At 37.8% G+C, this 24,121-nt stretch overlaps 1 protein-coding gene across 2 annotated transcripts; it reads left to right on the top strand.

The window, feature by feature from the left end:
* The first annotated feature begins 1,884 nt into the window (after positions 1-1,884).
* On the top strand, positions 1,885-24,117 carry LOC139150050 (2-oxoisovalerate dehydrogenase subunit alpha, mitochondrial-like). Of its 2 annotated transcripts, XR_011556184.1 has the most exons (10): positions 1,885-2,164; positions 10,550-10,864; positions 11,237-11,345; positions 11,655-11,816; positions 13,952-14,096; positions 15,576-15,637; positions 15,936-16,077; positions 16,223-16,391; positions 18,608-20,104; positions 20,822-24,117. XR_011556184.1 is itself a non-coding variant. In XM_070722199.1 (9 exons), the coding sequence occupies exons 1-9, from the start codon at positions 2,075-2,077 to the stop codon at positions 18,782-18,784; spliced, it is 1,371 nt and encodes a 456-aa protein (XP_070578300.1). In that variant the 5' UTR covers positions 1,885-2,074; the 3' UTR covers positions 18,785-24,117. The 2 variants fall into 2 exon arrangements, 1 of the variants encoding a protein (XP_070578300.1); XM_070722199.1 differs by having other exon boundaries at positions 18,608-24,117.
* The last annotated feature ends 4 nt before the right edge of the window (positions 24,118-24,121 follow it).

The raw sequence follows: 24,121 nt of genomic DNA on the forward strand, positions 1-24,121 counted from the left end.
ATTTAAGTTCACTGTTTTTGAAGGTAAAACTATAAATTCTGTTGTTATTTAACATTTTCACTGGGATTTAATTTAGCGGATTTTATGTTTCAGCAAAAATAGCTAAATTAAATCCCGGTGAATCATTTATGCTTTTACAATATTTTTAAGGCTTAGTGCTCGGATTCTCAATGTTAGAGAAGTTTGTTATGAAAGGCTGTTTCAAGAAATGTTCTGTTTATTTCTTTGGTTTCGACCTTTCGCCAGTTTATGCGTTGTATTCCGAATTCGTGACTAATTGCGGCCAAACTGTTTACCGCAATGAGATTTCAATAAAAGAATTTGAGAATACATTTATTGTTGATTTTTCTGGGAAGCCATAGCCTATTTCAATGGCTTTTTCAGTGAGCACTGGGTCATATCTCAATCAACGGAGCGGCTATGCGACTGATTTTAGTGTCTTTGGAGAGGTTTTAAGGGTCAAGGAGTTTGTGTCTTTTGTGACGTGAGGTTTTAAGGGTCAAGGAGTTTGTATCTTTTGTGACGTGAACTGTAAATCACAATTAAAATCTAAAATGGATGTCAAAAATCCTCGTAGGCCGCCAAAATGGTTATTCAACAAATATAACGGCATATCTTAATTTATAGTGCGTCTGAAAGACTTATTTGGTGTCTTTGGTCAGGTATTAGAGGTAGAAGTTTGTATCTTTCGTTATATAAACTGTAAAAGCATTCATAGAAATGAAAAATGGACGCCAATAATCAAAGATGGCAACCAAAATAGCTTCAACAAAAATATCTAGTCGTATCTTAACCTACTGAGCGCTTTAACATCTCTAATATCTTTTAATATCTTAATGGGTGGTTTAATCATGGTTTTGCAGGTGATCCTGCATGTTGTACAGGAAGACACAGGTGCTCTACTTCTCAACTTCTCAACTGGCTCGCACTATTTTCTACGAGTGTGACATGACAGGTAACTGTCAAAACATATCAACAAATTGTGCCGCCCAACTAAATCCATAGGTACACTGCCGTCAAACTGAAAGATGCGGCCAGGGGAGGTAGGGGTTAAAAGGTTTGAGGCTGTAAAGGTTTTTCAGAGTTGTCGAGACAATTCTTGTTTTAAAGCCAACATTGTGTATTTTGCCTTCATATTTAAGATAAGTGGGGTTCAAAAGAAGTATGAAACACTGTGTCTCGTCCTCCTGTGCATTCTTTGACAGATAGGACAATTTTTAATAGAATGCATATTTCTGGCTAATTGGAAAGTAAATCAAACATGTTTAATGTCAAGTGAAAAAGAAAATAAATGCAACTAAAATCTAGTCAAATTAGCTTCATTCACTACTGAAATAAACGATTTTTACAGACACAGCAGCAGTTATATACCATAATTTGATATAAATTGGTGGTTTTACAATTTATGTGATGAGAAAGTCAACCCTTTACCCCTCAAACGCATAAAAACACCAAAACCGGCCTCAAAGATGCACAATAAGGGAGGACACGACTTCATATTTGTCATGGCAACCACTTTAGCTGCTATTGAGGATAGTTTGCCTTAATTTAAGATATTTATGGTACACTTATTTTTAGTTCAGATAACAAGAGACGCCAATTCCTTCACCAAATGCTCGGTAGATCGGGATACGATTTAGTATTGTTGTGGCAGCCATTGTTGCAGCCACTTTAGATTTTTTGCATCCAGTTTAGATTTTTGATTTTACAGTTCATATAATAAAATATACAAAATCCTTGATCCCGAAAACCAGTCCAAAGACGTCGACACCAAAACCATTGGCACAGCTGTGACTACACTGAAGGAGCCATTTCAGCCGTCATCTTGGATTATCATGCAGATTAAAGAAGAAGTCGGCCAATGAAAGAAATGAATTAAGTCCATGACCCCTTGCAAAGGACACCGAAATCACTCGCACAGCATCTCATCGGGCTGAGTACATGTCGCGACGACCATATAGGGTCAAAATTGGAGTTTCGTGCTTGCTTGAGCACCTGACTGATCGGTGTTTTGGACTCTGTTAGTCCCAGTGTTTTTACCCGTCGTCTCTTCAGTGACAGTGCAGTGTCGACGATGAAATTACGCTTGTGGATCGCCCTGCATTGTGTGCCAAGGTTTTCGACGGTATTCGGACGCAAAGTTCGCCGGAGTTTACTATTCACAGTAAGTGTAGCATTGTCACTGCAAAATAGCACGAAGGACAATGTTATTGTCTCTTTGTGCCCTCTTTTTCCCGTTGATGATATATCAGAATTCTGGTCCTTCAACGTATTTATTCAGATTCAGATTCAGATTAGGGCTGAATAGGGTGAAATACAAAATTGGTTGATAGCTCTGCTGTGGACAGAATTGCCCCCGAGGCCGTCTTTTGCCAAGTTAAGCGATGTATTCATTGCGATGTGTGATAGTCTGTGAGTGCAAGTACAGTATATGGCGGCGTCTCAATCATAATAATTCTAACGACCTCGCTCGGTCGTTGAACCACTCTTTTCTACGGGTGGGGATTTGGCCGAGCGGTTTTGACTGTGATGTCTTCGCTAGGTGAGTGGGTGCCGTCCGTTGTGAGTTCGAATCCGATCGAAAAGCTACGGAATTTCGTTACAGAATAGGGTGATAAGGGAGCCTTCAGTGGTTACAGAGGGTGGGCCGGGGGAATTCCGCGCACACCTGTACCGTAAAATGTGACTCTCCCCTATCCTTCTGTCTAAAATGTGACCCTCCCCCTTGTCCGACATTCTAAAATTTGATCCTCCCCAACCACTGCAGTATTCTCCCCAGGAATAACTGAAACAGTATTTACATAACAATTTGTTTAATTGTTATGTAAGTTAGAGACAAAGTACGGAGGGAAGGGCTGCTGTTTTTAGAAGGACAGTCGCAATTTATCACGCAAGAATTTTTGAAGAGATATAGTATTTCATACATTTGAGGGAGGGTCACCATATTTGTGCCACTATAAGAAGGCAAGATGTGGCTGATACAGTGCTTCATCCAAAAATATCAAATCATAATACATGTAGTCTATCAGGCAAATTATTGACAATTTTTCCCCACAGAACATGCTATATCTGTATATTTTATATGTTTGATAATATGTTTAAATATACTTTGCTTGATGTGGGAAGTAACATTTACATTTGTGTACAAGAAATTGATTTTGGAATTTCACCGAAATGTTGATTCACATACATGGCAGTCTATGATGAAACTATGAATATTTTTTTCTAATACAAAATCAGGTAAATCTGTGCATTTATGTATGCTTTATTATTGATATTAATGTTCTTGATTTGACTAGAGTGGTTATAAATCCATGGTTGTGCAAGATATTTGATTTTGAAATTTCTCAGAAATGTTGATTCACTGTACATGGCAGTCTACGAGCGAACTGTGCACAATTTTTTCAAATATAAAACTAACAATGTCTTTGCATTTATGTACATTTGATAATTGATATACACTTTTCCACCTGTTGCATATGTTTTTGTCTCTTGTCTTTCATCAGTTTTAACTGTTCAAGGTGTTGAATTGCAGGATATCACTGCATCTTGTTTGCTTATGAAACTTGTGGATAATGTGTATGTACTTGAAAGAATGATTGTATTTCGTTGATGATTTCCTATTCAGGAAATGTCACACAGGCAATCAAAGGTTTGGCCATAAAATCAGCTTCTGTCAAAAGTGACCTTCCTCCCAAGACAGGTTTATAAAGTCACCCTCCCCCTTTAACAGTTTTCTGAAAAGTGACCCTTCCAAAAATTCCCCCGGCCGACCCCGTTGTAAATACTGAAGGCTCCCTAATACTGCTCTAAGACTACGTCTTCTCCTGTGCTGAAAATGTTGGCCTGCTCCTAATTACGTACTGAGAATACAATGTTTCACCTCCTAACTAGGCTATCTGTTCTGCCTTAATCCTGTCCTTTGCCGTCCTATGTCCTTCCTTTTAGTGTTTGCTGCTGTTTGAACCTTGGCATTGCAACATGTCTTAAGCCTCGAAGGTGTCCCTGACCTCAAAGGTAACCATACGAAATGTGCAGTAAGATAGGGGTTATACTGAAGTTTGACAATACCCACCGCATAATCGGACGTGTTTATAGTCACATGGACATTTGTGAAGTAATATTAACTGTTATTTAATACTTTAAGTTGGATAATAAATATACGAAATGGACTGAGGACAGAATAACAATGGCGCATTTGAAGACATATGGTCATTTTTGAAGTCATACTAACTATAAAATGACGCATTTGAAGTCATATGGACATTTTTGAAGCCATACTAATCGCTGCTTTTCAATACATTAATGGATATGAAAAACACAGGAATAGGGGTCAAGACAGAATTGTCAAGGGGGGGGCTATTGTTTGTTTTTTAAATATATCTATCCTATAAAGAGATGCTATTGAAATCATGCACAGTTTTGAAATCATACCAGTTGACGCTATTTAATTCTTCACGTGAAATATAAAAAGACAAGATTGAAGCTTTAAAGAGTTGTTAAGGGGGGGGGGGCAAGTGGTTTGAAAAACATACACCTATCTTACAATTGAGGGAAAGATTTGAAATAATATCAATGTTTTGAAGTCATACTGATTGCTTTTATTTAATACTTCAAGTTGGATATAAAAGTACAAGATTACGGCCCGGAACAGAATTTACAAGGGCAGGGGCTAGTGTTTTTCAAGAATATAACTCCAATACAATTAAAGATTAAGGTTACTTGTAAAATAAAACAATATGTTTCAATTAAAAAACGTAGTTGGATATAGTAGTGGAAGCATACTGGTATAACCATCACAGTTATCAAGGGACACCTTTGAAGTCATAGGATACTTTTGGAGTCAAAGATATTTTCAATTCAATACTTAATGTTAGACAAAGTAGTGGACATGTACAATAATGCTATTCATAACTTACATTTTACAGGTGACCTTGGACAATTTTGAAGTCAAATACATTCCTCTAATAATGTAAGGGTTGTTGGATATTGCAGTGGGAACATATTATCATAAGAATAATCCGGGACACTTTTGAGGTCATTGGAAACTTTTGGAGTCATATGTATTCCCTTCAAATCAATTCTACACGTTGGACAAAGCTGTGGAAATGTACCATCATCCTATAGGGCAGTTCACAGTTTACGTCACTGTTCTCTCATTAATATGCAAAAATAAATATTTGTCCGCATTTTTAGATTACGCTTTTGAAAATTACGCATGCAAGAACGACGAAAATACCATCTCAGTGGGCGACTGCTAGTGTAACAGTGAATACTAAAAAAAACTATTCACGACTCAGAGTACAAGCTGCAAAAACAGCCACGCATGCAACATTGATAAAATTTGTCCGCATTTCAAGCTGCGTGTCCGATGTCGCGCGCGTACAGCTATATTTAGTAACAAACCTGTAACCGTGAACAGCGCTATTAGTTGCTGACACTTTACAGGTCAACTGGCACATTTTTTACGTCAAACATATCCCTTTAATTATGTAACAGTTAGTGGATAAAGCAGTGGGAGCATATAATCATCAGAATAGTCCGGGGACACCTTTGAGGTCATTGAGACACCTTTGGAGTCAAATGTATTCTTTTCAATACTTAATGTTAACGAATCAGTGAGGGTTTACCATTATGTTATCAGTAAAGTGACAATTTACAGGTCACCTGGCACATTTTTGAAGTCAAACAAATCCTTTCAATTACGTAAAAGTTGTTGGATATAGCAGTGGGAGCATATAACCATCAGAATTATCCGGGGCACTTTTGAGGGCATGGGACACTTTTGGAATCATATTTATTCTCTTCAAATTCATACCAAATATTGGGCAAAGCCATGTAAGTGTACCATAATTATATCATAGACTGACACTTTACAGGACACCTAGCACATTTTTGAAAGGCAAAAAACATCCACACATGCATTTGTTACCACCCTAGCCTAATCAAGTACATATAAATGTCTATAAATATACAAATTTAGCTAATTTTGTACTGGGAAAAATTACTCCTAGTTTCCTCATAGATTACCAAGTACAGTGAATCTACATTTCGGTGAAATTTCATAATCCAATTTCTGGCACACACATCCACTTGCAACCACCCTAGTCTAATCAAGTACATTTAAATGACTTATCAAACATCTATAAGTAGATAGATTTAGCTTGTTTTGTATAGGAAAAATTATTCATAGTTTCCTCATAGACTCCCATGTATAGTGGACGAACATTTTAAGTGAAATTCCAAGATAAGATTTCTTGTACACATAATATGCACCTTTAGCCATCATATTCAAATCAAGTACAATTATGTTAATTATCCAGCGTCTGTATATGCACAAGTATAGCAAGTTTTTCATTGGAGAAAAAATCATTTTAAAAAAGTCAATTTTATCAAAGACTCAAATATATAGTGGCTGAACATTTTTGGTGATATTCTCATGTCAATTTTTTTGTACACATACTAGTTGTAACAACCTTATTCCAATTAAGTATATTTATGTCAATTATCAAATGTCTATAAATGCATAAATATTGTGTATTACAAATAAGTTTTCTCATAGACTACCATGTATAGTAAATCAACATTATCAACAGCTGATTATCAATTAAATCCAAATATCAAAATTTTATACAAACACGCTTGCACAAAATATTGAGATCCGCCTGTAATTTCTGTCCAATCTCGCTTAGGGGTAATTCAAAACTATAGCAAGTCAGAAGGGGAAATTTTAACATTTAGCACCATGCGAGTTTGTAAAGGGGTCATTTGAAAAAAACCTGAGAATCTTTTTTTGGATTCTATTGCCACCCCCTCCAGAGGTGTTTGTGTGTGCAGCTTTACTCAAGCAATGTTGGGGGGGGGGGAATCATGAAATTTTTGTCATCTTAAAAGGGGGGTCATCAATTTTTTGGTGCAATGGGTTCACTTTTTTGACTGATGCGCAGGAATAATTTGCCGGCCCACCCCAAGCCGTAACTGAACACTCCCTAAGTTCAAGTAGCTATGATTAATGAATAGCAGAGGTCAAACCCAAAGTCAGTGCATTAAATATTGATATACAGCCTAATTACAGAAATTCGTTAAATATGCAAATGAGCTAGTAATTAGAATAGTGGGCTCATGTAACATTGGGCATAATAAACCATAGGTATGATCAATAAATAGTTGAGGTCTGTCACAATTTGTACGCCCAAGATTGACATATCCTAATTCCAGAAATTCATTAGATATACAAATAAGCTGATAATAAGAATTTCGTGCTTATTAAAACTTACAAAATTAGTGGACCTATCTATATTCAGGGAATGAAAGACGTCTGGTCAAAATCGGTGAACCGAATAATGATGTAGAGCCTAATTAAGCTGTTAAAAACAGGGGGCGTACAAAACGATCTTCGGATTTTCGAGGTGATTCATCTGACCCTTAGGCCGTAAATAATGACAGTTCCCTTTCTACAATTTGGCCTCCGTACACGTACACTCCTGTGGCTTGGTGGGGCTGGGTATTTGCCAAGACTACTGTTTTCACTATCCATAAAAGCCTTGAGAGAATGTATTTAATAGTCTGTCTCCAAAATCATATAGACTGTAATCCAGATCAATCGAAGTTGGCCAGAATAGGTGTAAATGCGTCGGCTGTGTACACGGCTTGGACAAGCTGTGATGTTTCAGCGGTACTTGTGGCGTATATCGAACGCGATCGGGTCATTGGGGTCATCGCCACAGTTGTGGCGATGACCTCAATGACCCGAGCGCGTTCGATACACGCCACAAGTACCGCTGCGATATCACAGCCAGGAATGTTGTTGATGCCGAATCTACCAACGACCAGAGCTTGTACTGCGCATGCGTACAATCTAGTGACGCTTTTATTATACCCTGCAGCCAGTGAAAAAAAAATTACACCGTGTTCGGTCTGGTTTCGGAAGCTAAAATGCATCGGGAATTAAACTCATGATAAAAGGGAATGCATTTGTCTAAAATCACTCGAGCAACAGATCATTACTGAGGATGTTACAAAGTTCTACAACTTCCTACCAAGATATGAATAAAAAAATTCATTAGGCTGCAAGGAAAGCAATTTCAACTGAAAACATGAGGACACCTGTGAGGTCAGGGACACGGATTACAAGAGATTCCAATTCCTTCAACAAAATGAAACATTACCCAAGAGGCCAAATTAGTCTCACAAATGCTCGGTAGGTTAAGATACGACTCGATACTGTTAAGGCAGCCATTGTGGCAGCCACCTTAGATTTTCGTCGTCCATTTAGCATTTCCATGAATGGTTTTACAGTTTAAATAAGAAAAGATAAATTTTCCTCGACCTCTGATACCTAACCATAATTACTAAAGTCAGTCTTTAAGATGCGATTCAAGTTATGATATACGTCTCGATATTTGTCAGGCAACCATTTCGTTGGCCCTCGTGGATGTTTAGCATCAATTTTGGATTTTAATGGTTGATTTTACAGTTCATATAAAAAAAGAAACAGTCCTTGGACACTCGAAACCCGTCCAAAGACACCGAAATCAATAGCATGCTCAACTGATTGAGATATGACTAGCTATACACTGAAACATCCATTTTGGCAGCTGCCTCAGATTTTGGCATCCGTTTTGCATTATTTTACAGTTTATTCAACAAATTATACAAATTGCTCGACTTCTCATACCTGACCAAAGATATGCCTCAAGTTTTGTTCTAGCGGCAATCTTCGATGTTTGGCATCCATTTTGGACTCAAATCAGAATACTCTGGCCACAATACAATTATGCTACCTGAATTCTGAGGATACTTTACCATATAGTATATTTACACATATTTAATATATATTTTAAGAGTTATGATGCAAAGGTAAGCTTATATTTATGTATTTCTTCCTTATTGATAATTAACATAAAATACAAAGCCATTGAAACTTTTCATTTATATTCCAGCCTCTGTGTTTATTTATCCTGAGAGGTTTTGTACGTCTTTTTTTCCTGAAAACTGGTCAGATATCCAGATATCAATAGCAGTGGTGTGCAAGAGCACCAGGGGAATCTGTCAATGTATACCAGGTTTCAGTTAAACGTAGCTTGCACCTAATCATTGCCTTACCTCAGCCAAAGGCTGATATAGGTATTGTTCATTGCCGTCAGTGAGCTTAATTTACAATAGGACAAGCCTGAGTAGAGTTGCCAAGGCAAGACGTTCGGTAAACTTCTATTGAAATTTACAGTGAAATGACTTCAGAGAATGAAATCATAAAGGGAATCATTTTTATTTCCCAGAATATTTTGAAAACTGAAATTGCTTTTTGACAGCATTGATGCTAATGATAATTAAGCAATCCCGCACCCTCTACCTCACCCCCGTGCTGATTGTAACACCAACAGGCTTTATTTTCATCGTTCTGGCGGAAATGCCGACAAATATTTATTTTTGCATGTTAATGATAGAAAAATGATAGTGTGGGATTCTATTAGTCACTGTTTACCTTCGTCTCTTCAGTGTCATAGAAGCACGCTTGCACGATCGCCCTGCGTCGTTGCCGAGGTTTTCGACGGTAGTCGGACGCAAAGTTCACCGGAGTTTATCATCCATAGTATGTATGGCATTTTCGCTGCAAAATAGGGCGAAGGATCGTGTTATTAGAGCATGTTATTAGGGACCATGTTATTATGCTGATTACAATATTCTCGTAACAGAATAAGCTGATAATACCGCTCTAAGATTATTTCTTGTCCGGTACTGAAAATGTCGTCGTTCGCCCACTGAATTTAATGTTTCACTTCTTATTTTAAATGAGGTTTTCTCTTCGGCTTTCCGTCTCCTTAGCCGTTACCTATGACACTCGAAAATGTGTCATGCGTTAAATTGTGCCCTTGAAGAATGGCCCGTTCCTTATCGGCTCTTCTGTTGAAAGAATACCAGGAAATGCTCTGCAAGTGGATCAGTTAGATTATTGAGTATTTTTACGGTGAATATAGACAAAGTATATTTCTCTCTGCATTGTGCCGTGATTGATTCAGTGTCCAATTAATTGAGACAGTATGTTTATAAAATATTCTTAAAACAGCAACATTGAAAGGTTTGACGGAGGGAACATCGAGCTGAGAGACTATGAGTCGGTGATGGCGCAATTCCAATCTGTGGTGGGTTACATGAAGAGACAACTCAGATATCTGCACACCGACTGCGTAAAAGCCGAAGATCGATGATGATTGTAAATATGCCAGATGACTTGGCCGGGTGTTTGGAGAGCTTCTTGTTCGTTATTTTAGTTTGGGTACTCTTAAATTTGTCAGTACAAGTATTTGGCCGCCATTCAATTTTTTCATGACTTGTGGGGCTAAGGGGGAACCGCGCAGCACAAGTTTTGCCCAAGTCTTAAATAATGACGGCTTCTTAAACGGGCTAACATACGACTCCAAATTTCAAATTGGTACCATCGTGGTCATGCACTATTTATGATTTTCTTCGGAGTGCTGAAGATCACTATTAAATTTGCTCGCAGAGTTTGTACTTCAGCAAGGGCTTAAGCGACATTTCATCATTGCAGACCACAAGATTTCAGTCATCGACCCCAATCAACACTTCCCACGATGTCACCGAAGAAATGAAAAGACAGCGCCCCATCGACGATGACAAACCACATTTTCCAGGCACTTGGAAATCCACTTATGTGGACACGATGCAGTTCATCAAACCCGAGTTGCAGGACACCATCCCGATATACAGAGTTTTGAACTGGGAAGGTGACATTGTGAACAAGTCAGAAGAACCAAACCTTGGCCAGGATACGATATTGCAGATGTACAAAACAATGGTTAAACTGCACACGATGGATAAGGTTCTGTGGAGTGCCAGCGAAGAAGTAAGATCCGCCGAGACCTGACAGGTCTGCAGTTATTTGACATGTATCTCACTATTGTATATAGGTGCAAGCTATACAATGTCACCTGTTTCGATCATTCGACAGGAGAAATTTGTAGAATAGGGGGCAATGTTTAATTTAAAGGATTCGAGTAATTTGATGAATTCGTTTGAAAGTTATTTTTTCTGTTTCTAAGAAATACTGCAAGGCAAAATTCGGCATTTTTCTCATGAATGTCAGTCCTCTCATACTTAAAATTTCTGTGATGAATCTCAGTTTTCAAATCTTAAACTTTTGATGTGATTTATTAAGATGTGTAAAAGTGTTATTTTCTGCATAACCTCATTTCGTCAATTTTTATGGACTGTAAAGGGAAGGATTGGTTTGTATATAAAGTGTGACGGTGAAGAAGGCGCAAACATTGGGAGTGCTGCAGCTTTGGATTTCCTTGATGTAATCTATGCGCAGTACAGAGAACAAGGTGAGATAACTCAACCCTTCTGCGCCTGATTCATAGCCTGTTGTTTCCTCTCAGGTTGCAAACTGGTTCGACTTTGGTCATTTTGTAGGACCTGGTTGTAACTATTGTAACAGGAAGAGGTGGTGCCCGGGTGCAGGCTAATTTTGAGTTAGGGACATTTCAGAGGATCATTTTAACACCTCGTCTTATGCCTTAATGCCATACTCTCTCTCTCTCTCTCTCTCTCTCTCTCTCTCTCTCTCTCTCTCTCTCTCTCTCTCTCTCTCTCTCTCTCTCTCTCTCTCTCTCTCTCTCATTTCGTCTATATAGGAGTTCTTATGTGGAGAGGTTTCACCGTAGACCAATTCATTGATCAATGTATCGGTAATGTACGTGACGGTGGCAGAGCTCGTCAAATGTCATTGCATTATGGATCAAGAGAGCTCAATTACGTCACAATATCATCTCCATTGGCAACAGGAATGCCACAAGGTAAGGAAGGGAAACGATCCTTCAAACCACACATGAATGACTTCATGCAATATACGTAGGTGCTGCATATCGCTGCTATTGAAGACGGTGCGCAGCACTTATATCCCATTGCTTACGCTACGGCTGTTTTCATAATTAACCCCAATTAACCCTACCATACAATTAACACTTATATCTAGAATGAGAGTGACTATATGGAGATCGAGACCATATAATATTTGCCATGAATATAATGTACAATTATATATGGAAGAACGAAGTAAAATGGTGGAGCGACAACTCTTGGAAATCTGAAACCTTTCTAATGTCTTTGCAGAATGTTGATTAAGTTAGGAGTAGGAAATGGACATATATTTATATCAAATCACATAATTTCATCACATGTGTTCTATTAAAAGAACACATTTTTTCGTTCTTCTTCCTAAACCATATTCCAACGTAAAGTATTAACCCTGCAAGGGTAAGACACTGTGTACATCATGCAATGCCATGATTGCAGTGTTTTCTCTACATGTTCACTGAAGGGGGCAATTTCTGCCCCATTCATCGAAATTAGGGGGGAGGGAGCAGACTTGACATTTTAGGGGACAGTATTTTAATGCTTACTTATGACATTAAACAACATATCCTATCAAAACATGAATATAAACAGGCACTAGTATCCATGGAAACTGAACCACAACTATGTTCTTGGCTTTTCTTTTCTATGCGCACGCTTCACGTTACGCACGTCACCAAAGTTGAATGACAGGCGATATTTTGTCTTTTCCGAGGGAGTATTCTGACTAGAAACAACAGCAAATTTACAGGACCTGGTCACTACACCAAGCGCTTGGGTCACCATGTATCATATGGTCGTGCTGTATTTGTGCTCGATTTTCCCGCAGTCAGTAATTTTTAAAGGGTAGAAAATGGCTCGAAATGCGTAATCGCACAGTCGAGAGAAAACCCAGCGATTGCCAAGTAATGCTGGTCCGGATTAATGTTCAGATGTCAACAATAACTATTATACACACAGACTGTGCCGACAAATTTGACACTAGATGTTGCAACAAAAATTTTGAAGGAGAACAAGAAAGAGTATTATACCGACAGTGGAAAAATCAGGAAATAATAGCGCTTTCAGCAACAATACGGCAATATAGAAACATAAATTAGTATGATTTTAAAAATAGTTACAAGCTTGCTACACTTTATTTTTTCAAAACGGCCATCTGTATGCAAACCTATTTACTAATTCTCATGGAGCTCTTCTTAAAAATTGCAATTAGCATAATATCGTTTGCTTTTGTACCGGTAGACTGGTGGCTTTCAGTGAAAAAAAAAAAAAAAAAAAAAAAAAAAAAAATTACATTCATACTAGAAGGCGAAAACGCATCCTTATTCCCATCTTAAAATTTTTCAGCTAACGTGCACAAAGAAATTTGCGAAATGGGATAGAAAAATTGTGGGGAATATTTTGTCGCCGACCATTCCCAGTGACACTGAAGAAACTCACAGTTTTCGATCAACAAAAAATCATTGGTTTATTATGTTTAAACTCACGGTATAGAGGAGCACGCCGCATCCATGTGCGTGGCCATTACAGGTTCCATAAAGCATGATGGAAAATCTGATAGTAATGAGAATTTAACCCAAGAATCACGACAAAGTAACACAAATAAATTTAACTATAAAGACTGTTGGCCAAAACTTTGTAACAAACATATCCATGTTAGCACAGTCCGCGCAAATAAATCATAGTACATGCACAGTGATGAGTGTACTGAAAATGTGCATTTCGGTCAAAGTTCAGCCATCGCCTGTACATAGATTCTCACAGCTGTGTCCAAACTCTAGAAAAGTCTCTGTTGAGAAAAGTTTGTACGTCATGCGCAGTGAGTGTTCAGAACATCAACTGTTGTATATAATATTTTGCTAAATTTCCGGAACCATAATAAACACGATAAACAACAATAAACAAAAATTAAGTTTTGGTCTAAACAACAACAAATACAAATAATAAAGTTGGAAGTTTTTCCACAAAATTACTTCAGTAAAACTTGTAAACATTATGTTTAATGGTAGAAGTGAGCCAACAATAAGCACTTCATCGGAGTTTCCACAATATCCATTTTTCGTAAATCTTGACACAGCCGCTGGTACTGCATATGCAATGAAGAGAGCTGGCTCGAAGAACTGTGTGGCATGTTATTTTGGTGATGGAGCAGCAAGTATGGGCGATGCTCATGCAGCCTTCAACTTTGCCTCTACGATGGAAGTCCCGGTTTTGTACATATGGTAATAGATAGCAGATTAATCTGCATATTTACATTTTTGCTCTAATCATTTGTCCATGTTGAAGAAATTATTTAAGGAGCTTAAGTTCATTTGTGCCACACTTTGACACTCTACGCCTCAAAAAAAAAAAAAACTGAAAATAAAAAAAAACAAAACTGAAATTAAAAAAATAAATAAAAAAATATAAGGACGCTCATTGGATGGTGAATAAATAAAAAGAAACTACTTTCTCTGGTCCTGAAATGTGCCAGCTCAGAGTATACTTGTCACGTAGATATCCTAATATATCCAAATCCTGCCTTGCTGTGCATTTACGCTAAACTTTCTGAAGTGGTATGTAATAAAGAACAAAGTATAGTACAATCTCCTTTGTTATGGTAGAGTTATAATACTATCTTTGCTCAAAATAGAAATATTCCCAGATGATCTTCCCGAGTGAATGTGACTGACTTTGCAACGCTCACTGTACGTATAATTAGATATTATTCCCTACTATTTTTCTTCGTTCAGCGAAGGAAAATACGAGTGACGTAATGACCGTGTCACCACGAGTCGAAGACGAGTGGTGATACGGTCTATACGACACGAGTATTTTCCGAGCTGAACGAAGAAAAATATTAGGGAATAATATACTTATCACATGCACAAGCCAAGAATTCGTTACTTTTTTGCAAAATAAAATAAGTTTTCCATGACGACTCTGCGTTTAAACTTTTGAACTACTTTAGGAATAAATATCAGTACGCCGTGCACAAGTTGTCAATCATTTCCAGTCGTCCGTCGTGTGCGTTAGCGCTCACGTTCGTTCGTGTGTGGAGCAAATGACAGCTCTCGGTCTACACGTAGGCTACCTTCCGTAAAGTTATACTCTATTTCAAAGATAGCATAGTCCTAGAAATTTATCATGGACGAAGATACGCTATTTTTCGGGAAAAAATATCGACTGAATCTCGACGGTGCGAACACTGTAAACGTCGCGCCTGACCCTGTTTGCAATGCGTACGGAACCCACGGTATACGCGACCAGCTTCGAGTTCGTTGTTTCTGCAAATTATTCACGTAATTTCTTCGGAATATACAGGCGGTACACTCTTGAGTTTACATTGTTCGGATTTGTAATGTCGTAGTCTGTGAAAATATCGATTTCATTACATGACTTTTGATCGTGGGAGAAACATCGGCCGCCATGTTGTTTGTTTACATATTTACGAGCACACCGAAGATCGACAAAAAAAGGTCCGACGCACCAAAATTGATGACATAGACGGGGGTTGTCGTGACGTAGAACGACCAGAGAATAAATCCCGTATTTTTTCTTCAGAGACGACAAACTTGGCTTGTGCATGTGATAACATCACTTAATTCGTTGATGATCAGCATACCGGGCTTTACAAACCACTTTGATGCCTAACGTCTTTCACAAATCATGATCTAATAAATATAAACTTCCTGACTTGCCACTCTAAAATTTTCTTGCAGCCGCAACAACGGCTATGCAATATCCACATGTTCCGACCAGCAGTACCGTGGTGATGGGATTGGTAATGAATAATATTTCAATGATCTCTTCTTCAGTTTGTCCTATGAACACTGAATTGACTCGCTTCTTGTAAACATAACGGATATAACTAAGCATTGCAAGAATGATATTTTTTGTGCGTGTGTTTGATCGGTTGGTCAAGAGATAAAGAGTAATCAATTTCACCTATTGGGTGACATTTTGAGTATTGGCTAGATACATCACCCAGCAAAACCACGAGAAAACAGCGTGTGCTACTTCTAATTCACGCCCCTATTCATGAAGTATCGGAATTGCTAACCATTTTTGTAATTTCGCAGCTTCACGTGGTGCTGGTTATGGAATGTGTTCAATCAGAGTGGACGGAAATGACACTTTTGCTGTGTACAACGCAATAAAAGCCGCCAGAGAGATTGCAATGAGTGAGAGCCGACCTGTGTTGATCGAATTAATGACTTACAGGTATGTAAAAAAATACTTTCATTGGTTTCCTGTCGATGCACACACCCTTTCGGCGTCCACCGCTTTTTAGTGTAAATATAACAATGGATAGGTAACAATGATCATAATACGCAACAACGCCTTCTTCTTTTCAATTTTCTTTCAGAATTGCAAACCATAGCACCAATGAAGATGCCGTAGGCTACAGAAAGAAAGAAGAAATTGACTTCTGGAGTAGATATCATCCAATCGATAGACTACGAAAATACATCACCAAAATGTGTTGGTGGGATGATGAAAAAGACAGCGAATGGCTTGAAGAAACTTGGAAAATTGTAAATATGCCAATAATGGTGATGATGATTATTCTTATTATAAGAATAATGATTATTATTGTCATCATCATTATTATTATTATTTCTTAAAAGCGCACTACACTTCGTCTCAGTGACCTTTACAGGGCTAAAATCCATTTGAGAAAAGTCAAAAGACAAACAGAAAACGTCTGTCAGACAAAAAGACAAAGTTACACTGTCTAATAATCCTCTAAGAGGTATGTCTTTACATTACGCTTAAAAGAATCGGTGGTGTAGTTTATGTGGGAGTTTCGAAGGGGTTCATTCCATAAAATCGGCGCTACGACTAACTAACTAGCCATTATGTTTTAGTTGTCTTGCAGTGTCACACCTCAGTAAACTAATTTGTTTGGTGAACGATTTGTACAACGAGAAACACGGGTGTTTATCAGCGGACGAAGATAATCTTGGCACTTTTCGGAGATAATTTTGAATGTTATGAGAATGATCTTAAATTTGATTCTTTGCTCGATTGGTAGCAAAGGGAGCTAATATAAGACAGGTGTTATATAATCAAACTTCCTTGTACGGTAACTAGTCGAGCTGCGGCATTTTGTATGGATTGTAAACTTTTGTAGTTGGTAACTACTGATAGCATGTAGCAAGCTGTTGCAATATTCTAAACGCGAAGTTACAAACGCGTGAACTAGTTTCTCGGTTGTTTGAGTGTTTATCAATGAACGAATTTTCCTTATTCTGTGTAAGGCAAAACACGCTGAGTTATATAGCACAAATCGTCTAAAATCAGTCAAAAACAGATAAAACTGGGGAGCAAGACGTTCGTTTAGGCAGCCGTGATCAGCGCCCCCTTAACTTACAAAGCAAAGAATGACAAGTTTTCAAGCAATGCAACCGAAATTGCCACGGAACCTTATCAACAAGAGTAGATATGCGACAACAAAAGTGTCAGTCTGTCTGATCTTGTCACTAATATTAATAATTATTAGATGTAACACAAGCAGTAAATACAAATTCCTAAAGCGAACAGTCGTTCATTGAAATACCACTCATCCATCATTGCCAATGCTTAAATTTGAAAAAGTTTGATTTTCCTTTTCGTCAAATTTGTTTTTGTGATAACTTTACCCATTTTACAACTCTTTTGTTAACTTTTCCCCTCTGATAAGGTTGTGTTTTGTATCCATGTATTGTATCCAATGCATGCAAATCAATTTATGGCAGCATTGATTTACATTCGCAATGTTCAAATTCCAACTCCAGGACGGTAATCGGTGACAGACCAGAGGTTGTTGGTCAGGCCAAAGAAAACAAAATGTGCTGTTCCGATACCCCGACCTACCCTAATTTTTTGCCTGCCGACCATAATTTGTTAGAGCTACGTTAACACGGAAGTAAAAAAAAGAAAGAAAGAAAAAAACCGTAAAATCACGTGTTCGTCACCTCGCATTTGAATTTTGCTTGAACGAGGACGTCTTTTATGTTTTTAGTCCTTCTATATTTTTGATACGTTTTTCTGGAAACCTTGTGGATACAGTTTGATCGCCCTGAACCCCTGAAAAGTCCATATTTAAAAATAAAAAACACGATTGGAACTTATTTGGGATAATTGGATGGTGAAGTAATGTCGGTGTAATCTGTAAATGTAAGCTCATCTGCTTTTCTTTTTAAGTTACACACTTGTTTTTATGAGTAATTTGTAATATTGCAACATTCAGCTATATGGCACCTAACACTTTTGAGAAATTTGAAAAATATGAAAATCCAATTATCCCAAATTAGTTCCAATCGTGTTAAAAATATTTTGTTAAAAAATCCCTGCCGACCTACCTACCCTATTTTTGAAAACAATGTTATCTTAACAGTACAATTTATTTTTTGGCCTCATCAGAGCGACTAACATAGTTAGTCTGTCGTAGTTCATTAACAGTAGAGAAATACTTAATGGCCTCCAGGTTTTGTCATAGAGACGGACCATTCTATCCGTGGAGGAGATGTGACCACCTGGTGTCGGAGGGATGATCCTGTAGATCTTTGGGAGGTTTTCGAATGATATGTATATTTAGCTTTCAAAAAAATATCGGACTTTATATGAGTTTGTGGTCACTTTCTTGAACAAAATAACGAGACTGCAATTTTGTAAACTGTTTATGCTAATCATTATTTTTCCCAACCTGACCATCCCTCTCAAGACTTGATTGCCAATTCCCCTTACGTATACTGTTTCACACACGCAGGTCCTTGATGCGTTGGACGGTGCTGAGGCCCAGCTGAAACCCAACCCATTCGAGATGTTCAACGACGTGTACGACGAGATGCCACCACGGCTGAGAAAGCAAGCAGAGTCGATGCAGAGGCACCTGAAAGAACATCAAAAAGAATATCCACTCCTGGAGAAGTATACACCGGAATAAGTATTTAGGTCATGGCCAGTTATCTTGTTTTTGTTTTGAAATCGTTTTTTTCTCCCCGGAAGTTGAAGAACACCAGTGTTCAAGGTCTGCGGTGAATGTACACGGTAGATCACTTATTCCGCCTTTGGAAAGAAAGACAGTTACGTTAAAAAAATCAGAAAGTTAAATTGTGATCGTGTTAATAATTAAATAATGATCATTATCATATGCTCATTCATCCTCTAAAGTGGAACGTGAATTGTCAGCTCTTATGATACACATCAACTATGTGGGTGCAGGGCTCGAAATTAGCGGTAGTCCCGCGTCCACAGACTACCAACTTTTCCCTGGGGCTACCAAAGTCCATGAAATGGTAGCCCACATGGACTAACACAGCCTTGGACATGAAATTCAGTCAGTACTTGGCGTGCCATGTCCGGTCTTTCACTTTTGGACGAGCTAAATGCAGTCAAACCCAGCTGGACACAGTAAGGCCAGACTATGACTTTGTTTTGCAAATTACAAAGACGACCTTGCGACTAGAACTTTGGAACAAAAGTTTCAATATCTCAACTGATGTACTTTGGTGACAGGCACAGAAAATGATGGCCAACGAAAGCGTATTCTCTTTGCAATTTGATCAAAATGTATCAATCACAAACTCCTCCCTACTACAGAAAGCCCATGGTCTGTTTTTAGCCCTGCTGAGAAGGTGGTGGTCATTGCCATGACGACTATCAAAATTGACATGCAACTCTGAGAATGAAACGGTATGTCAATACAACGATAGGTCACCAAACCTTTTAGTGTCACTGTCGTCAATTATACCAGATTCCTTTTAGTAAGAAAGGTTTGCAAATATTCACATCAAATGACTAACAAATTCACTTCATGAGCAGAATCTTGAAAATAGCTTTTCCTTCTCTTGCTAATGAAAAAAATCCCTAAACTAAAATATGCATGGGCTACCATCCAATGTCACTTGGCTACTAACGTCAGAAAATGGTAGCCAAAGTGGACTACCAGGGAAAAAGTTATTAATTTCGAGCCCTGTGAGTGTAATCTAAACTAATTTCAAGACGGCACCCGAGTATATGGAAAGTCGTAGCTGTCTTAGGTGGTGAGTTTACATTATGTTGTGCATGCGTTATCTTATGCAGTCTTTCATATTTTGTGATGTAGTCTTGTCATTATGTAATGCAGTCTTTCCATTATTTGATGTAGTCTTGTCATTATGTAGTTTAGTCTTTCCATTATGTGGTATAGTTTTGTCATTATCGTATGCAGTATTTCCATTATGTGATGTATTTTTGTCATTATGTTGTGTAGTCTTTCCATTATGTGGTGTTGTCTTTCCATTATGTTGTGTAGTATTTCCATTACGTTCCATGCTCTCGACATTATGCAATGTCGTCTTTGTACTATATTGTATAGTCTCTCTCTTGTGGAATTATTATACACATATTGACTGGCCATGTGGGCAACAGCATACGTCTGTACTCCGAGGGACTGTGAGTCACTCCCTAAAACAGACTGTTTCCCAGTCTGTTTTTGGGGGTGACTCACAGGCCTGAGGGATTAAAGAGGTGTGCTGTTACCCTCATTGCCAGTCAATATGTGTTTTATAACACACCTCATCCGCAGTCATGTATAAGAACGTACCATACACAAAACTTGTCGCATGTACTTATACCTTGGAATGGTCCGGCAAGAAAAAGTTTTTCTGCAAAACATTCAGTGCACCTTTGATTATCGTTTTCATCCGTTTCGAGTCCTTGTTTGAAACCAGAGCATATAGTTCTTCCTCAGAAAGTAGGATAAACCTAGACATTTCTCGACTATCGTTTTGATCGGCCGCAGGCGACATCTTTGTTTACATTCCGGTTCGCGCATGCGCCAATGTCGTTTTTGACGTCAGCAGGCATCATTTTTCGGAACTGATGCCTAGCAGGTAACAGTTCCAACAAATGATGCCTGATGACGTCGTTTACATGGATCAGCACAATAAGAACGCATCCCACGTAACTATCACATGGCGATTTAGAACACAGACTGCAGATGAGGTGTGTTATACAATATTTTGATACATTACATAACCTGTGTTTTATAAAGACAACATTATGATGTAATTTACTTAATTTGAATGATTAAATACTACCCATAACTACAAGAGTATATGGGCATGCGGGCTCTTTAGTATTTTAAAAATCTCCAAATATCTCGATCGCCATATCGGATTGTAAAGCACTCGTTTCAAGTATGACATCTATAGCTAGTGTCCTGAGCAGGTTGAACCTATAAGCAGGTTGATTGCAGTGTTTGAGAGGGAGAAGATAACTCCTGATATTGTTTGCCAAGTTATCGGTGTAAGAACTGGAACAACTGGGTGTTACCAGTCGTCCAGACATGATGTCTTTGAGAAACATCTGCTCTTTCTTTGGCGGGAGACGTCCGAACAAAGTTTAAGGAAACCAAACTGTTAACAAGTTTTGCTAGTAAAATACCCGAATATGTATGTTTTTCAGAATCTATTTGATGAAGGGTTCCTCACAAGAGAAATCTTCGATGTTAAGCGTGTTACGGGAGAATGAGACAATTTGGACAATCAAAGATGGAATTCTCAGAGATTTCAGACACCGACCTTGGCAACGAAAAGTTCGGGTGATTGATCTGAGTTCAAAAAAACAAACAAACTAAACGCTGACTGGTTAATATAGCGTTTACTGTTAACACAATGATCCGTGACAAATCGCAGCCAACCTGTTTGCTGCGATGAGATTTCAATAACGGAATTTGAAAATAAGATTTTTGCTGATTTTTCTTCAATGCAATTTCTATTTACTATTTTCAATGTCAATGTATGATTTCACAACAAACCTCTGTAACATTGAGAAAACGAGCACTATATAGCTAGGCTTGAAATATGCCCTAATACGAAAACACAAAGCATCCAGAACTCAGGGAGGTGATTGGTCAATGATGACATATGGAGATAGTCAGCACGATTGACTCTATCAATAACGAATCTGGCTTTTCCTCGTAGAGGGATTATGACTATCATCAAACAAAAAGAAGGGGATACATAACAGTAGGGCGGTTGATGAAGGGATGTAATATTGAAATCCAAAAACGTACGTAAAATTACATCATTATCCATGCGCCGATTGCGATCCGATCTGTTATTGGCTGTATATTCTCCTCTCCATAGTCGCTTTCGCCGTATTGCGGCACTCATATATTAGTTCAACGTTATCGAAGTGATTTCAAACTTACAATAATGTTTGTGTACTCGTTTTCAACTGGTTGGATTAAGTGGATTCCATTAAAAAGCAAAACTTCAGTAAATATCGTGGATTAATCTTTATGGACGAATTTACATGGAAAGGTAGGCCTACGGTCCCAGGGATTTTTCTCAGACTCACTGAGAGCTCCCGTGCGTAATTCCAACTGTGCTGTATCGCAAAAATAGCACTGTTACTCTCACGTCTCAGCCAATCACGTTGCTGTATTTTTGCCAACTATGATGTCAATTTTATTTTGTAGCGAAATAGTATATTTTCTAGATGACGTAGGCTGCTTCAAACATATCAAGAGGAATGAAAACATGCCAATGACAAGCAGAACAACGTCGTAAAGAAATCAACGATCAACTTTAACAAGCGCTGCAAAACGAATAACTCGAGCGAACTCAACCGTACAGACCTTGAGGTATTTGTTGGCGCGTCATACCGATAACGTAATAACCATGAGACGAAAATGACTACTTATGAACTTAGAACTCACCAAGCAATGAAAAATCGTTACGTTAAATATTATTTGTAATAGTTATGTCCCCAGTGTGTAAAATATTCTTTTTTTTTGAAAAATGTTTCAAAATTGTTCTTTTTCATTTTTCGTTTCATTTTTTTCTGTTTAGCTCATATTTGGTTTTATATATAAATACCAAAAAGAGCTTATATGATGAGTCTGAGTGGCGTCTGTGTCTGTATATTTGTGGGTATGTGCGGATGTATGTCCGTCACACACAAAGGCTCCGATACCGCCAAAGCTACCGTCTCAGTATTTGGTGTACAGGTAGATGTAGGGGTTGAGATGTGAATTTGTTCAAATGAACACATCAGTGTCAAAAATGTGCAAATGAGGTAAGAAAAAGGGAAATTCTGCAAATGTTCATGAGTGGTCGCATGCCAATGGCTGAAACAGGATACTCCACTGACCTCTAGTCATTTCCTGTCATTGTTTATGAACTGTTACATATTAACAGACCTGCTCAAACTAAGGGACAGACCATTAGATCTTGGGAGGGGGTGGCCTCAATGAAATTGTGAACATTTTTTTTTACAACTGTAAATTTCTAAAAAAAAATTTTTCCAAATGAGAAAAGCTGTGCTAATATTTTTTACTAAGTAAATTTTCAGATTTATAATTTTTTTTAGTTAGACGCTGTCTGAGATACAATGTACATCCATATCACTAGCGCAAATAAGATTGCGTGCTGTAACTACTTATGGCCCAGTGATTTATATTGCTGATAGATTTCGCGAAATGTTGCAGATCATCTTTTGACAAGCTGAGAAGCTGTTTGCAAAAAATGTGGTGAAATTTCAATATTTGTGTTTTTAGGACAATTTTTGCCCTTTTTTGATCAAAACATCAATTTCTCTGTAGCAGTATGTCAAACTTCTGTCATTCTTGTTGTTTTTCTGGTTGTACTGTGCAGAAATTATTGTCATAACATCAACGTAGAATTTTCCTGCACTGAACAAATAGAAACAACATTTATTGTTGATCTTTGGTACCCATACTGGTATGTACCAATTCTGATCAAATGTGAGCGACACCGTATAATTGCGGTATTTTTTCTGTTTTCCTGACCGACAGGTGTCTTCGCGCAGATTGTATTCCAGGTAGAATTATCACCGCATGTATATATATATATATATATATATATATATATATATATATATATATATATTATATATATATATATATATATATATATATATATATATTGAGCATGTTGTCCCTTTTCGTTTGTCAATTGCCATGTCTGTATGGATTTTTAAAATGTACATGTAAGATGTAAAGTTGTGACTAAGATAGTCGGATACTGGAAAGGTACGTCAACTTCTGGAATAGGTACGTCAACTTCTGCAATTTTCTGATTATTGAAAGGAACCTTTCCAAATATCCAATTATGTATATTAGTTGGGCAAGATAATGTAAAAAGTAAGTTGCGATCACTGAAGTTGTTTAATTTTTCTACATGTAAATTGTGAAGAATGATTCGTTTCTTATAAAATTTCCTGTTAAAAAAACAGAATAAACACGATAACTTATTGAACAATTTTAAATTGG

This window comes from Ptychodera flava, chromosome 14 (genome assembly GCF_041260155.1).
Source record: "Ptychodera flava strain L36383 chromosome 14, AS_Pfla_20210202, whole genome shotgun sequence".
In the NCBI taxonomy this organism is placed as follows: Eukaryota; Metazoa; Hemichordata; class Enteropneusta; family Ptychoderidae; genus Ptychodera; species Ptychodera flava.

What these genes read in the sequence shown, in the direction of transcription:
- LOC139150050 (XM_070722199.1), top strand. Translation starts at nt 2,075, where the DNA reads ATGAAATTACGCTTGTGGATCGCCCTGCATTGTGTGCCAAGGTTTTCG. An exon ending in GTACCGTGGTGATGGGATTG is followed by an intron (nt 15,638 to 15,935) that starts GTAATGAATAAT and finishes GTAATTTCGCAG; the next exon opens with CTTCACGTGGTGCTGGTTAT. An exon ending in TTGAAGAAACTTGGAAAATT is followed by an intron (nt 16,392 to 18,607) that starts GTAAATATGCCA and finishes TCACACACGCAG; the next exon opens with GTCCTTGATGCGTTGGACGG.